The sequence below is a fragment of the Gallinula chloropus genome (genome assembly GCF_964237585.1).
Source record: "Gallinula chloropus genome assembly, chromosome: 10".
Classification (NCBI taxonomy): Eukaryota; Metazoa; Chordata; class Aves; order Gruiformes; family Rallidae; genus Gallinula; species Gallinula chloropus.
This window is the reverse complement of record NC_140095.1, coordinates 19,874,159-19,891,089: the sequence shown is the minus strand read 5'-3', so window position 1 is coordinate 19,891,089 and position 16,931 is coordinate 19,874,159. Positions and strand designations below refer to the sequence as shown.

General features: G+C 51.0%; 1 protein-coding gene across 1 annotated transcript; it reads left to right on the top strand.

Annotated features, from left to right (window-relative positions):
- Positions 1–7,065: 7,065 nt before the first annotated feature.
- C1QTNF2 (C1q and TNF related 2) lies at positions 7,066–9,098 on the top strand (the record flags this gene model as incomplete). The annotated part of the gene is made up of 2 exons (XM_084268802.1): positions 7,066–7,306; positions 8,485–9,098. The coding sequence occupies 2 exons, from the start codon at positions 7,066–7,068 to the stop codon at positions 9,096–9,098; spliced, it is 855 nt and encodes a 284-aa protein (XP_084124928.1).
- Positions 9,099–16,931: the final 7,833 nt, after the last annotated feature.

Below are 16,931 nucleotides of genomic sequence, written 5' to 3'. Positions count from 1 at the left end.
CTGTTTCTGTGACCGGGCAGTTTACCTCACAGAGTGTGCTGCCAAACATGTTCTCCCGCAGAGCCGTCTGGGACCTTGGGTGAGCTCGGCTCAGCGCTGCAGCACAGACATATTTTCCATCTGCCTGGCAGGAGCTCCCCAGTGCTGCCTCTCCCCATGCTGCTGAACTAGGTCAGGCTCTTGCTGCCTTCAACATGCTGCGGATCCAGGCACAAAAAACACCAGTAACTGCAGCTTCCCACCGTGAATCGCCCGGCAGCTCTGCTGTGTTTCCAAGCAGCATTTCATCCCCAGCCTATTCCATACCCATCCCGATGCCCCAGATCAGCTGTCATGGGGCAGGATTGGGATAAGTATTGTAGTGGCTGAGGCTTCCCAGGCCAAACCCACTTACACCCCTAGGAAGTTTTTATCTGGTTTCATAACGAACCAGAGGCACAACCTGTGCATGTGCAATGCCTTGAGCCTTTTGGCTGACTCCAGCCCCACACCCAGGTGGGAGAGAATCTCCAAGAGAACTGGTTTCCTACAGCATCTTTTCCAAACCTTCCCAGCCTTTCCAAACCAGCCCTTTCCCAGCACAGCTGAAGGCGATGCTTGCGTGGCTTTGGCAAGGGGGCTGTTCTCCCAGAAAGTGGGGCTGCTCCAAAGCACTGCTGAGCTGGCAGGGAGCTGGGGCCAGCTCTGTAGGACCATCAGCATGAACACACAGCCCTGTGCTTCCTCTGCCAAACATTCCCACCCCTCCCAGGAGTGGATGACAGCTCACAAAGCAAACTGCATCCATGCTTCAGTTTTACATTACATCCATTCCCACCATGTTCCAACAGCAAGTGCAGGGGAAAGCTTAAAAAAACCACCACAACAGCTCCAACAAGGGTGAAGTCTGGCAGAGTGAGGAATGACTCTTCCAGCGAACTTCCAATCGGCTGATAATCTGCTCTGAGCAGACAATATTTACTGGCTGGAGAGCAGCAGGGCAGGATCTGGAGCTCTGCCACAGAGCACACGCCTCTCCCAAGCGCCACACAGGATCCTGGCCTGAGCAGAGCAGGAACCACACACCCAGGACCCACAGGCTGTGGCCAGGAGCAGCCTACGTGGGTGAGGATGGTCCCAGGGCCATTGCTGCCCTCACAGCAGGGTGCCAGGTCCCCCATAACCTCCCATGCTGCTAGGTCCTGTCTGGACTCTCCCCACTGTTCCCTAAAAATGCTGAGTCTGGTCTGTTCCAACCCCAGCAGCACCACCAAGCATCCCGCAAAGTGAGGACAGGGAGCAGAATGGCAGGGCTCCATAGGAGCAGGGTCAGGGAATGCTTCAGCCCCGTGTGTGTGCCTGTGCATCCCTGGGGCTGTAGGGAAGCACTACCCTTTGAAAGGTGTCAGGCATTCACAAGCCCGGGATTCAGTGCACTGGTGTAAGCCAGGACCCCAACCTGCTCCAAGCTGTAACACCTGACTCACTGCTCCAGGAAATGAGAAGGGACAGGTATTTGATTTGCTATGACTCTACACTTCTGTGATGGCAGAGCTAAAAGTTGAACTCCAGCTCTAGCCCCTGCTGCTGGCGTTACTTAGCTCCCCCAACCGCTGGGGGGTTTGTAACTGCTTCACAAGATTAAAACAAAAGCCCAGCCCTTCCCCAAGGCAGCAGCATCCCCACGCAGCCATCCCTACAGCAGAACCTCCTCCGTGTTCTGTCCTGCACACCCACCCCAAGCAGCGCTGAGGTACATGCTGTTTCCTCTCAAAATTCACATTTCCAAAGTAACTGCCTTCACACAGTTGCCTTCAGTTCAAGCCTGGAGTCATCTGCCATTGCCTGCATGGCTGAATTGTTTTAGAAGTGAGTTTCCACCCTCAGGACAAGATTTGCTTCCCTTGCTAATGCTCCAGGATCAAGTGGCAAAGTTATGCTCAGTTTGATCTCTGTTACTCATCCCCTTACAGATTCTCTTTGCATGGGCAGCAGCTGCAGCAGAGGGGTAAGAATCAGCCAAAAACCATCGAGGCAACGCCTGAGCCTGCAGTGTGGGACTGCAGGGGAGAGAGGCAGAGGGAAAAGCTCCCTGAGCATCAAGAGTTTTCCAGCCATATGTGTGTAAAACTTTATTCCTGCGCCACGTGACAGAGGAACCATTACACAATAATCAAAATATGCCTTTGGCAACGTTGAGCCAAAACCTGGAGCCGCTGCAGGAAGCTAGCAATCTGCACAAAAAGGAGTAAAACAGTAATAAAAAGGCAAGGCTGAAGGCAGGACTGCACGCCCCTCAGAAGGACAGGGCTGTGGCAGGACGGGGCTCGGGCTCCGTGCGTGACAGCCATCTGCAGCAAAACATCTGCTCCGAGTCGCGCCCGTTCCCAGCGCCTGTCAAGATCTCGCTGAGGAGATCAGTCCTGGTGAGTAGATTCACTTTTCCTTTTATTTTTTTTTCCTCTCCCCTCTCCCTCCTCTTAACCTCAACATCGAAAACTTACCAAATAAGGGCTGAGGCCCCGAGCACTCAGGTTTCCAGGGAATGCAGAAAGGCCACGCTCGCCAGTTACAAGAAATGCTCCAGGAAGGAAACATTCCTCAGACTTCTGCTGGGAGCACCCAGCTTGCACAGCCGAAACCACAGCATCTCCTTTTGCTCCAGCACTGACTGGCACCTTCTCTAACAGGGCTCGGAAAGGGCTGCTACAGGCATCCCCATTCACCTGGCACCGAGGTGGCATCGCTCTGCTTTACCTCCTTTGACACTGCTTTGCACAACAGCAGGAGCCACGTGGAACTCCTGCCAGGTAGGAGTGCTGCTCTGGTTTACAGCAGAGATTAAATACACCCATTTCACTCGCTGGCTCAGCAGCACTCCTTACCTTTCCTAAGGCAGCCCCACACACCGAGGGCTCCCTGCGCTTCCATCCCGGGCGCGCTGCAGGGCAACCACCAGAGCTGAGAATTCAGCTCACCGGGATAACGATTGATTCAAGACTAATTAAGGCACTTTGAGGTACACTGGGAAATTGTGAAGCAGAGAGATGGTTGTTTTGTTTAAGAAAGGCTCGAGTATTGAAAGGAAAGCTAGTAGAAAGCAGTGCTGGGCCCCCTCTGGGCTGTCGGCACACTCCGCGCTCCCACCCTGCTCACAGCAGCTCCCCAGGCTCACTCCGTTCCTCTCCCTGTGCGTTTCAGTCCTGCAGGCAGGCACAGGGGGCTCCCCCCGGCCAAAAATCGCCATCCAGCCCAACAATCACCCTCTGGCCACCGCTCCAGCAAGCCCTCAGGGATTTTCCCTCCCAGGGATTTCAGGCCGGCTGCCCTGTGAGCACCAGAAATCCCCAGTGTCCTTCGCACAGGGGGTTTGCTCTTCCAGGCAAAAGCTTTTCTTACAGAAACTCCCTTTTAATGCACGTAAATCTGCAGAACTGGCCCTTGGGGAAGTGGAGCAGGTCAGGAAACTCAGCTGGGAGGAGGGTGGCCACACAGGGATGTCCTGACCACCAAAGCTAGAGAGGAAACAAGTCCTAGTGCTGCCCCAGGCTCTGCTGAGGAGACGGTGGGCAAGACAGCCTGAAGCCTTGGCCAGCCATGCCTACACTGCAGACACCTGAGCTAGTGCTGAGGTGAAGCTGGTCTGCTTTCTTTTCCTGTGCTGGACCCAGTGCCCAATGCTGTGTGCTCTCCCCAGGCGCTGAGGAGCTGAAGATTTGCATTTCAGCAGCAGGTACAAACTACAGCCATCACCCAGCCTCTGCACTCAGTCAGACGATGCAGGATCTCCTCTCCTCCCTACACAGCCCTCCCCCAGCAGTCAGCTCTCATATCCCCTGGGCAGGGCACACACTCCTGCACTACAGGCATTGGTCACAGCCAGAGAGTTTCCAAAACCCTATTAACAAAGACTTTAAGTGTCATTAGAAAAGTAAGACCTCAGATGAAACCATGCTGTGGTAGGCCTGCTGCCGTGCCACAGTGAGGAAAGATGCTGATCTGTTTCCAATTGGCTTTTGGGAGCTCATCACACGTTCTACATTGAGGAACGATTTTCCTTTTAAGGTGGAACAGCATGAGGTTTGTTTTCTTTCAGAGAGATTTCTTTAAGAGGTTATTTATAGATCCTCTTGTGAATGTGACTGCGCTGTGCATCCCACATGCGCTGCCGTGGCGTGGGATGAGATGTTCTTGAGGAGCTGGTAACTAACACCGACTCGGGAGCTGTGCCAGAGCACGGCTCCAGGTAGTCCAGTATTCCCTGTCTGCCCAGGTGGCAGCACCACTAACCTCCCAGCCATGGGGTGTGTGGTGTTGCCACTTCCTATCCCCACAGACCAAGGGGCTGGGCTGTCTGAGGGTAAGAGCAGGGCTGACAGTAAGAAGCTTTAAGAGAAGGAGCTGTTCTCCTGTCCTATGGTCCCTCTCACCCATTTCTTCTCCACATGAAGCAGTCCCAGCTTTTTTCCAGGTTACACTCCACAATGATACTTCTCCTTGCCACAACCCATTAGCATAGTCCCCCTCCAGACACCTCTAACTTCTGCCCCATACCAGGTGGTTGCTGGGAAGCAGGGATGGAGCTTTCCTTGGGATTTCCCCACTCCATGAGCATTTTAACGTTTTGCTTTCCTTCCCACGAGCAAAGAACTTTATTCAACTGTCCACATTAATACTGGTTAGGCCATTAAACTGACACCTTTCACCAGCAGCAAATTAATTTAGGTATAAGAAAAGAGAAAGACCTGAAGAACAAGATGGCTTAGCAGCTGAGTCCAGCCCAGAGATCTGGTTTGCATTTCCCACTCCTCTGCATGTTCTTAATTACACATATTGCAGAACTGGGGGGCTCCCACTCAGCATTAATACATAGCATATTGCTGGCTGGATTTGGAGCGTGTAATGTACACTTCCACCCCCTTCAGGAGCCAAATACCAGGACAAGAGCACTAAGGCCAACATGAAATTTATACAGTACTCTTATTTCCAGCGCAGGAGTTAAACATAACGCTACAGGGGAGATGCTAAAGCCTCCCAGTGCTCGACTTCATACCAAGCAGGACCATGCCTGAACAAGAGGCCACTGACAGATGGAAAGGTCTGGGCTATCCCAGCTCATCTTCTGTTGCATCTGTGTTTAGCTACACATTTGCTTCAGCACCAAAGCTTGAAGAAGCACGTGGAAGGCAGCCTGCTCGCTTTTCAGTCCTCACTCATACTCCGCATTTCCTTACCAGGACTTCAAGATGTGATAAGAAAGTCCACATGAATGGATGATCCCTGTGAAATATTTAACCCTCTACCACCAGAGGTAGCTGTAATAAGGGAAAAATATACATTTTGGAAAAGTCTTTCCCACCAAATAAGCACATGCACCACTTAGCCTGGGGGCAGGAGCTGTATCAAAGTGATACATGGCTAATTCTTTTTTTAAAAAAATAAATAAAATCCTTGGCTTTCACTTCATCTCTCCTGATGAAAGAGGTACTGAGCCAGCAGTGAACCAGCCACAGATTTGTATGGGGCAGTTGTAGGTTTCACGTCTCTTTTCTCTAAGAGCTACTCCAGCTACCGAAACTGAATGAAAGAAATTGGGCCAGGGGATGCCATTCATCTCCCCACCAGCTTGTTTCCATGTGCACACAACTGGAAAAGAGCACAACTCCATCATCATCTCCCCTCAGCACATGGTCAGAGCCCACCAGGGAGCTCCAGCCCTGCTGTGGAGCTGTCAGCCATGGCCATAATCCCCTGTGCTGGCAGAACAAGGTAGGAAAAGAGTCCTCAGCCAGGGCATGGGGAGGCCCTCTGGTCTGAGGAGGGGATGGCAGGGACACCTTTACCCACAGGTGGTCGGGAGCTGATATTTAGGGGAAATTCCCTTTGTTACTCTATCCATAACCATGTGCAGAACTCAGAATTCCATTTAATGCTCCTCACACCCAGAGACTTGGGTGGGTTACAGATGAAGATGGGCTCTTAGTCTGGTTTCGAGCATCTTCTCTAAGCCTCCGAGGCAATGCAAGTGCTATTCTGATTCTGAGCTGTGGTGGAATTTCTCAGGAGTGGCACACGGAGCGCAGCTATTTGCAAGCAGCTCCACGTGCAGACATTCAGAGGAATATTTTACTCTATAACAACTGCTCTGTATCATTATGAGGTTCATGGGAATAGCTTTATTCCACAGACCCTTTCCCATCACTATCTCCCCCTCCAGGAGTGGGGCAAGTCAAGCCCAGGAGGCTCAGCTGAGCCATGAGTGAAGCCAGAGCCCAGGATGCTCCAAACAGGCCTCAGCATTTGCTGGGCTGGGCAGACAGCTCACTTGGCAGAACCAGGAGACAAACAACAGCCAGGAGTTTAACGGTTACCATCCCCTCAGGGTGAACGTTAGTAACGAACAAAGACAGAGCTGGTGCCCAGAGAGACTGGTCAGCACAGCTGTGGGTCAGAAAACCTCCAGGGGGGCTGCACCCTGACACCAAGCCAGAGATGTGGTGGGCAAATGAGCTGCAGGCTGCACAGCACAGTCGAGCTGCAGTGAGGAACAGGATGCTTTGGGCTAGTTAAGAGGCTCCTACTGCCATGCAAGATGCAGTGAGGACTGCCTTGGCCCAAAGCCTCCACAAGCCCATCTTCTAAATTCAGCCCTGCATGGTACAATGGGTTTTGTGCTCAGTATAAACCCCAGCGATCCAATCACAGGTCTTACTGGGGAAGTTTACACCAAAACCTTCTCTCCTTCCTCCACCTTGCTAGTTCTGACCGGCTGCTTTTGGCAGCCCCTCGCCATTGCTACGGGTGTTTCAGGGCAGAGGTGGCCCAGGGAACAAAACAAGGGACAGCCACAGGTACAGGCTTAGAGAAGAGAAAGTTTGAAAAAAAGGTTTGGTCAGACCTAGAAAACTCTGTGAGCCAAATCCTTGAATTCACATCACACCAAAACAAACAGCTGCCAAAAAGAACCCAGTTACGTTCATACAAGTCTCTATAACACACCATCGCAGTGGAGGGGACACCTCCATCCCCACACACAGTCTGCCACATGTAACAGCCACGTTTTGTCTCCTTTTTACAGGCTGCACCATGATCTCTGCTGTCCTCCTCCTCTGGACAGTGCCCTGTGTGGCAAACCACATCCTGGGGGGCTTTGCCAAGGCAGCGCTGCAGGAAAGTCCCCAGCTGGCATGCAGCCTGCCAGGACCCCCTGGGCCACCCGGCCCCCCTGGCACGCCTGGGGTTCCAGGGACAGTTGGCAGGATGGGCTTCCCTGGCAAAGATGGCAAGGATGGCAAGGACGGGGATAAAGGCGAGCACGGCGATGAAGGTGAGAGAGAAGCACTTCTTGACACAGCAAGGCTAAAACGTAAAAGCAGCAGTACAACAGCAACCCCCCACCCCAAATCTGAGCCCTGGCAGACAGCACCCCATATTCCACTTCCACTGGCCCTACACCTCAGACTTGCCAGCTCCTGCCAGGGGGGCTCAGACACACACTATTTGCTGGTAGCATCTCAATGCTGCACATGATTCCTGCTGGCCTCATTCCGTTCTGAAGTGAGATCTTTCCCTAGACACGACTGAGCACCTGCTCCCTGGAGCTGGGTGGCATGCTCTGGCCGTGCTCCATCTCAACCAAAGCACCCACCCACCCTTCTTTAAGCCATAGTGGGCCTCACTCAGATCCACCCTTACAGTCAGTGAGCGGTGGTTTCCCGTTGCCACACTAGAGTGCACTCCTGGTCCGGCATGACACCAGTGTGCCAAAGCTGCACCTTGCTCTCTTCTCCCAAAATAGAGAATCTGAAGAGCAGTTTCTACCCACAGCTGCCTTCAGATCTGGTCTTGCTACAGCAAGTCAAGAGACAGGGCACAAATCCCCATGGATTTGTCTGCCATCAGACACTACTGCAGTCAGCACTGATCAGCAGTTTCAGCATCACTGTGACAGACCAATTCGCTTCCCATCCTGAGGCAGTCCCTGCACCAGGTATCTTCTGGTTCATCACTGGTTCATCCCCCAGATAGGTTGGGATTTTTACCATACCTGGCATTTTTAAACAACAATTTCATGCTAGATATTAAAAAAAAAACCCCACAAAAAACCCCAGAGGCAGAAACCTCAGTACTCCATCTGCTCAAAGCTCAGTTCCAACAGCATCCCACAAACCCATCCTCTTCTGAAAAACCCAAACATTTAAAGCTTGTTCTTGGCTAGCTACGTAATTAATTACTCCTTTTCTCAAGTGAGTCAGATAACAGAACCAGCCTTTTGGTCCTTAAAAGGGACAGACCGTCCTGCTCTGAGTCCCACTGTTGCCATGCACACAACCAACCTACCACAGTCAGTCACTGCTGACAGCTGTCCAGCCCCAGGTGGTATTCCATCAGGATTCTCACCAGCAAGGTTTTCCCTCCTAAAGGAAAACACACTGCTGCAAAGATACAGCCCCTTTCCACATCTCTTCCAAGGAAAAAAAACGTACAGGGTTCTTTGTCTTCTAGGTCCACAGGGCAGAACAGGAAACCCTGGGAAGCCAGGACCAAAGGGGAAAGCCGGAGCTGTTGGCAAAGCAGGCCCACGAGGGCCCAAGGGTTTAAAGGGCAATCCTGGAAAAAACGGAGCACCGGGAAAGAAAGGGCCCAAAGGGAGCAAAGGTGAGACTGGGATGCCAGGGCCCTGCACCTGCAATGCCAAAGCAGCCAAATCTGCCTTCTCCGTGGCAGTCTCAAAGAGCTACCCAAGGGAAAGGCTGCCCATCAAGTTCGATAGGATCCTGATGAACGAGGGAGGACACTACAATGCGTCCAGTGGGAAATTCATATGCAGCATCCCAGGTATTTACTACTTCACTTATGACATCACTTTGGCCAACAAACATCTGGCCATTGGCTTGGTCCACAACGGGCAGTACCGGATCAAGACTTTTGATGCCAATACTGGGAACCACGACGTTGCCTCTGGATCAACCATCCTTTCTCTGAAGCAAGAGGATGAGGTGTGGCTGCAGATCTTTTACTCAGAGCAAAACGGGCTCTTTTATGATCCGTACTGGACAGACAGCTTATTCACTGGCTTCCTGATATACCCTGATCAAGATTATCTCAATGAAATCTAGGATGAGAAACTAGCCTGTGGGGGGAAAAAAGGAGGTGCACAAGACTTCAGTCCAGCAAAGTCTAGCCTGTGCATGGACACGTGTGGAAATATCATACAGTTCCACATTTTTGGAGCTAACAGCCTGTAGTGGCTATTTAGATACTGACTTGATGTCATCAACTAGTTCACAGGGTACCAGGACCAGTAGGACCCACCTCTAAGCAGCCTCATGAATCTCTAAGTCTTGAAGCCACCCATTATGTTTTCCATGATGATTCCAGCTCTCCATGTAACTCCAATACTGGTGCCGACTGCTTTGATTGCTGTATTATTATTACAGAGCATGGAGACCAACAACCCTTTCCCAACACCTGAGCTCAGAAGCCCCACTGATGCTGGAGACTGCTTCACTGCGTCTCCTCCCCCTATATCTATAATACTTGTTAGATAGAGAGACTGTTAGACAGAGAACTACACTTCACCAGCTACTTAAGGGTTAGGGAGGGGTTAGCTGAAGTTACGAGTAGCTCTCAGCCTCATCAAAGCAGTACTAATAAGCAAGAGCATCAGGTCTAAGCAGGAAATGAAGGAGCAAGCTCAGTTTAAAGTTAAAGGCAAGAGTCCTTGTAAGACACAAGTTGCCAACGCACCAAACACCATGGGTGCTTCTCAGACTTCAGCCTTGACACTCCAGCACTAGAGTCCTGTGCCTGGATTCAGTTGCAACCAGAGCCTAAACCAGACTGCGTGAGCCAAATACCTGTACGCCGATGAGCCACAGTGGATGATGAACTTTAAAGACAAGACTTAGCTGTCAAGGACAGCATGAACCTTTACTTCAGAAACAGATTAATAACCCCCTTCCTTCATCCCTACCAGTTGTTGCTGGCAGGAGATACCTGTGGTGCTGCCAAGATCCTCCCCAAGGGCTTGATGCTCCAGCTAGACCCTATCGTACTGCCGCTCTGCTTCTCTGATGTTGTATGTCAAATATCACAGACGCTCCAAAAATCAACATTTTTGTTCTAAACTGTATCTAGAAAAACACAGAAAAGCCAAAAACTCAGATGAGCTTTTTGGTTTTGCAAAGGTGAACTTTGCAACCTTTTGTCCTCCCCTGTGTCCACTAAAACAGGGACATGCTCCAAAAAGGCTTGTTGTCCCCAGAGCAGAGAGTTCTCCCGCTGCAAAGCCACTCAGTCTGGCTGGTGGCCTCACCCCAGAGGTCCAAACTGCTGCCACACAGAGGCCTCTGCCTCAGTAGCCAGCTGGAAGGAGTCTCTTCCTCCATCAGATGCAGCTCCATGGTTTCCAGTCATATTTCTCTTTTTCTTTATCACTTGGTGAAAACTCTCACTAACTTCCAGCTCCTCTAATCCTCATACTTCAGCAATGAAGGGATACCCCACAAGAACAAAGATTTTTGGGGCTTTTTTTCCCCCCAGTCTTCCTGTGCATGATTTCTGTGTCCCACACCCATCATGTTACATCTTATGGAAATCTTCTCAAACACGTTTTATAAAATAAAGCTGAACAAAAGTACTGCCAGAATGGTCTTGGTAGTTACACAAGTATCTTCCCAGAAGATATTTCCGAGCTGTTACAGATTCCACTGTTTGTTCTGGCGACAGATGTTGTAGGGGCGGGTGCTCTGGAGTTATTTCCCCTCCCAGCCCAGCAAGCTGGGGGACACACAGAGCCCCTGCAAGAGAACCTGGGAGGGCAGGATCAGCCCCTTCCCCTGGAGCTGCTGATGGCAGGTCTCCTTTCCCTGCCTGCAGCTGCTCAGATGACAGAGCTCCCTTCTGAAAGCTCCCTCATTTGGGAGCTCCCAGGCAGCTTCCCACAGGCAGCAGCAGTTCCAGAACTGTCTGTGCTGTGATGCCCAGCACCGCGCTCCTGCCCGACAGGGCAGTGACTGCTCGGAGGGGCACACAGGGCTGTACCCTGACACTGCAGGCGTTGGGGCAGCCCAAGGGACATGGTGGGACAGGTGGGAGAGTGCTGCTCCCCAATGGGTAATTACATAGTACAGCTTTAATTAATCCAGTGGGGCTCACAGCCCCTGCCACCAGACAGCAGAGACCTTGCTTCCCTCCTGTCCTCTCCCTTGACTCATCTGTACTACCCATAACCCAACAAGGGTTACACCTCACCTCTATTCAAACCTCAAACACACAAGAGCACCTACTCATAGTCCTCCACATTATCCCATTACTGCTCCTTATCCAAAACCCAGAACTCAGCTCCAGAGTCACAAGGTTGGAAGAGACCTTTGAAGATCATCAAGTCCAACCATTCCCACCCTAAGCTAAACCAGATCCTTAAGTACCTCATCTACCCTTTTTTTGAACACATCCAGGGAAGGTGACTCAACCCCCTCCCTGGGCAGCCTGTTCCAGGCCCTGACAACTCTTTCAGTAAAAAATTTTTTTCTAATGTCCAATCTAAACCTGCCCTGGCACAGCTTCATACCATTTCCCCTTGTCCTATCAACAGACAAGTATAGTTTAAACCCAAACATTAGACCGTGATTCTAAAAAGAGAAATTGAAGTCTTCTCACCTGCCAAGGGGAGAATTAATCCAACAAGCACTGCTAACTCTCATGCCTGAGCCCAACACCTCAGTCCCCTTAAAGGTTAGCAGTAATCCACTGGTCTTCAGAGCCATCAACCTCAATGCAAATCCCCAACCCACCCCCAGCAGCCAGATGGGTTGGGGGTAGGGAATTTTGATTGCTTGGGTTTCATTTGAAATCAATTTAGTTCTCACTGATGGTATGAGCTGAACCCACTTGGCTCCAGGTAGGTACCAGGGCTGGGAGAGCACTGCAGGGAATGAGCCCAAGAAGAAGAGGGCAGAGGGGGACAGGTAGCTCAACCTTCCCTCAATGGGGCCTGAGAAGGCCTCAGCAGGGACCGTTTCTTCCCTGTGTCAGCCTGCTCAGGGACACACTGACCTCCCTGGACAAGGACAAGTGAGGGAAGTTAATACCTGACTGGCAAAGTGTTATTTTTGTCCTAGTGAAAGGGAAAATCTGCAAACGAGTCTTAAGTCTGGAACAGCAGAACAGAAAGGAAAAATCACTGATGCCCATTGAGAGTGATAGCACTTGCTTTTTGGGGGCATGAGGTCCTTCCCCAGGAGCAGCACAGGGCTGATGGCTCCAGCTTGCTCCTTCCACTTGTGGGGGGCTGCCCTGGCCACCCCACAGTGCTGCTCTGAGCCACACAGCTCAAACCCCAGCCACGGGCTGCCTTGGAGGACACCAACCAAAGGAACATGCAAACTAAAAAAGAAATGGATCAGGGAAGAGTGAGAAGAAAACCTTCTCCAGATTGTTCACACACCCCCACACCTCCCCTTTGGGTAAAGTCATTTACAGGTACCAAACACTGCAAATATTTTGGTGGAAGTGGGATGAATGTTTGAAGAGATACATGTGGATTCCTCACGCAGAGCCTCCTCTGAAAAAGAGGAATTTCCTCTCATGGTGCCTTATGAGGAACTTGCATGCTGAGAAAATGTCTCTGCTCAGCCAGTCCTGCAGGAAGGATCATCTCTGGTAGCTGTGGGCTCCTCTCCTCCTCCACACCCGGGGGAGGAGGGAGGGAAGGGCAGCTGGCAAGCTACAACTGTGTCCGGGTCACTACCGGGCCAACCACTGAAATATTAAGAGGGGGGAACACACACACACACACACACCCCCAACCTCAAAATGACTGGCTCAGACTTTTGAGAATTTTAACTACCACATTCTGGCTTGTTCCCACACCTCCAGCCTGTGCTTTGGTTTGTGCTGCTGCTGGATGCCAGCCAAGCCGTTATTTACTTTGGGTTTAAACTGAACCTGAGATTCACATACAGTCTCTTTATTCCAGAAACTCAAAGGTTTTGGAAAACCACCAGATAAAGAGCTCTGGTTTTCACAGCCAAGCTCTCTCAAGAGAGCAGCACTCCCATGCAGGCTGCTCATCCCAGCCCAGGCAGCTGCCCGTGCCTCTGGCACAGTGGGAGAAGGGCTGGGAACGATGGCAGCTGGGCGAGCACACAGGCAGATGCCACCAGGAAGGAAGGAAGGAAGGAGGAACATCCAGGCTGAACAGGATGCCATTCACATCTGCCACCTTCACACAAGACCTGTTGTGCCACAGCATCCTCCTTCATCACCAGTGTCAGAGCTGCCCTCTGCATCACATTTGACACAAACAAGTCCCTTGGGTGCACCCAGCATGCCAGGGCAGGGAGGCAAGGCAGGAGCACCCACCTTCAGCAGAGGAAGGGCTTGGGTAGTTCAGTTTGTGGCTCAGAGACCAGTACACGGACCTGGCTCTGAGCACATGTGCCTGCCCAGGTCCCCACCCAGACACAGGAGCCTGTCTCCACACCCACAGAGCCATCTCCCTCCCACCCCAGTGCCACACAGAACAGTGCTGTCAGCTCTGGGAAGCTGTGATTTCATGCTGAGCACTCTGCACAATGTCATCAGGGCAGGAACGAGCTCAAGGGCAACTCCTTCTGCCTGGGACAGCTTCTGACCCCTTAACTCAGCCTCCCAAAGCCCTTTTCTTCCCCTTCAGGGCTTGCCCACGAACCATGGACTCAATGAACACGGAGCGTCCGGGAAGTACCTCTGGGATGCTGCAGCAGGGAAGGCCCCAGAGCAAGGCAGCGCTCAGAACACAGCCCTGGCCATCTACCACACACACAGTCCGGGGCCTGAGTGTCAGCACTCACCCAGGCAGGCCAGGCAGTTCAGCAGCTTCAGGTCTTTATGGCACCTTCCTTCTGGGGAACTGAGGAGGATACAGGCACATTCAGCATTCACCCTGGTTTGCCCAGCTCCCCATATGAGCCTGCCCTCAGTTACACCCGTTACCAGTCAGCACCCCAATACAAAACCAAACAAGAAAACAGTCTCTTTTCCTGTTCCTCCAGGTTTTGTCAGTGCTGCCTTAAGTAGCCCCTCAATCCCTGAAGCCAATGTTCCAGCAGACCCACAATACCTTACACAGCCCCATCCCAATGCCAAGGGCCACTTCTGCACCTGGAATGAGCCGGGTCCAACAGCAGGAACTACAGAGTTACATCAGGACAGCGTGAGTGATCCACAGCTCCCTGTGTCCCACCCCAGCTCTGCTGTAACCACCCTATTGGCCCTGTCATTTCTCCCTGCATTTTCCAGTGACTGTGTGCAGGAAAGGTCATGCCCCTGGGGGGGCTTGACAGCCAGGCTGAGAAGTAAAAGACCTCTGCAAGGAAGGCTACACTCACAGAGTTTCTAACTTCCAAATAAACCCCAGGCTGAGAGTAGGAACAAGGAAATAAGAGCTCAGACCAGGAAGGAGCAGGGATAAGGCTTTTCAAGGGGAAATTCAGGGACAAGTCTGGCTTATGGATCGCAGCAGATGTCAAGCACAGAGCTCAGATCTCCCAGGCTGCTGGTCAACAAGGGGCCCAGGAGCCTCCCTAAAGTAAGGTGCAGGCATCCCAACCCAACCCACTCAGTGCCAGCAGACAGCTAGTCTCTGTGACTGTTGAAAAGCCTTCAGACAAAGCAAGCTCCCCAAGCTGCATAGCAGCACAGCAGTATCTTCCTTAAACCCAAGGCCACCACATCTAATACCCTTGTTTCATGCACCATCACAGGTTTAGTCTGGCACAGGACACACGCCACAGCAGCTCACTGGGGTTACAGCTCCTTAGGACAGCCCTACCCTGTAACATTGCCTTTGAAAAAATCATTTACAGCTTGTTCCAGCCAACAGCAGAGAGAAGCAGGCTGCAGCTCTCCAAAACCACATGCCCCACATGAAGGGGGCCCTGCTTTCTGCCACCTGCAATTGCACAGAGCTCCATGCCTTGGATTAGGTTGCCAACAGCCTGACCCAGCAGTGCCAGTGAAGTGAGGGCACAGCTCCAAGCAGCATCTGCCCTGTGTGTCTTTTGCTGGGCCATGCCCTCACTGCCCAGTCCCACCAGGAGGGTACAGAACAACCCAGCTTGGGCACAACTCCCAAACCACACCATCCTGGTTTAAAACTACTGAAGGAAGAGACCTTGCTTACCTCCTGCAGCACAGGGCTGTGCCTCCTTACTGCTTGCTTTGTGCCAGCTTCAGGTCCCTCTGTATGCCAGTATCGCTCTCTAAGGTTGCAGAGAGCTAATCCAGCAGAAAAATGAGGCTCAGTAAGATGAATCAGACAACAAAGATGCATGAGAAGCATCAGAGAAAGCATGTGAGCAGGGCAACAGAAGACACAGTGAACCTGCACTGGTAAAAATCTTATTCCTCATCAGCAGGAGAGCACTACATTGTGTAAAAGCTCTCAAATTAGCTTAAATTACAGCTCCAGCTGTTGCTGAGCCAATCTAGCTTTGGGATCCCTGTGAAATGGGGGCACCTGGGCAGCAGTATGCTGAGCTGCTCATTGGGGGAAGGAGGGAACCTGGCTTCTTGCAGGTACCAGAGGGATCCCTGTTTGCACTGGTCTTCCCACTGGGTGTTAGGGAAGCTTCTCTCCACTTATAGTAGCAGGTGAGGTTGGGGTGCAAAGGAGTGAACAACTGCCTTCTTGGCATCTTCCTGGCATACAGATCCTCTGGCAGGAGCAGAGGCACAAGCAGATACTGGTGCTGCCTGTGTTACACCTAAGGCTTGACTAAAAAGCCCAATTTTTCTACCCAGGCTCACCCAAGCTCCTCAGTGATGCAGGCATAGCCTCTCTCTGCCCTGATACTGTTTCTTCACTGCAATGTTCCCACCGTGCTGCCCACTCCCCTGAGCCCCTGCCTCTCTGAGCTCTTCCTGCTGGCAGGTAGTCACTTTGGGGTTTGGGTCCTTGGTTATTTTCAGATAGCTTTGTCCTCCAAAAGCGATTTAATCACCCCATGACTCAGGATGGTAGCACTGGTGATAAAGCTATTAACTGGCTTAGTTAAACTGGTTTTTAAGGGAGAACCCCTTCACCATTAACAATTTCATTGACTAACAAGCTCAGGGTGTCTCAGTTTTACTGCCTGCACCTGTGCTTTACCAAACCACAACTTACTAACCATGAAAGAGTAACATAAAGCTCCTCAAAGTTCAGGTTAACTCACTGCAAACCTCTTTTGGGAAAGAGGATTCAGCCTCTCCTAGTCTGTTTTTTTAAAACGTTTGATAATTAAATCAACACAGTTCTGTTGTGGCTAAAGCCTGTTTAACCCCTATCTACCTGTTCCATCAGAGCCCAACAGGGATCGGAATGACCCCATTTGGATGGGAAAAGATACGCTGTAGCTGCAGTCAACTCTTACAGCATCAAGGAGTTAACAGGAAGGACTGTGCCTGTTGGTTTGACTTCCAGGGAGAACACATTCCCTGCTGCATGTAGCATGTGGCCTTGCTGGCACTCCCTCCTTCAAAATAAAGCAATTGCAAGGTTCAAGGCTGTATCTCAGCTCTTATCAACTCCACAACTACTGCTCGTTATGACTTGGTACTGTGAGTGTTTTATGATAGCAAAGGCAACGTTGGTTGGGTTGGGGTATTTTTAATTAACAGGGCAGGCTATTTGAGCCCTGTTAACAGCCTTTGGGCAGAAAGGAGAACCTCATTCAGTACTTTTTTTCTATTTTTAATGCTGAAGCAGTTACTCCAGGAAACTTTTGTTACATCTTCCTTTACTTATTTTTTACATGGAACAAGTGAAACACATTGTCCATATTCTGGTAAAATAAAATCTTTTACTCACAAAATTAAAACCAATCAATATTTGTTAAAAATAATCCAGATTTTAAAAAAATGCAAGAGTTTTAAATCAATTGATGCTGTGGATGTGAGCTTCTGAAAATGTGTACTATGTTCAT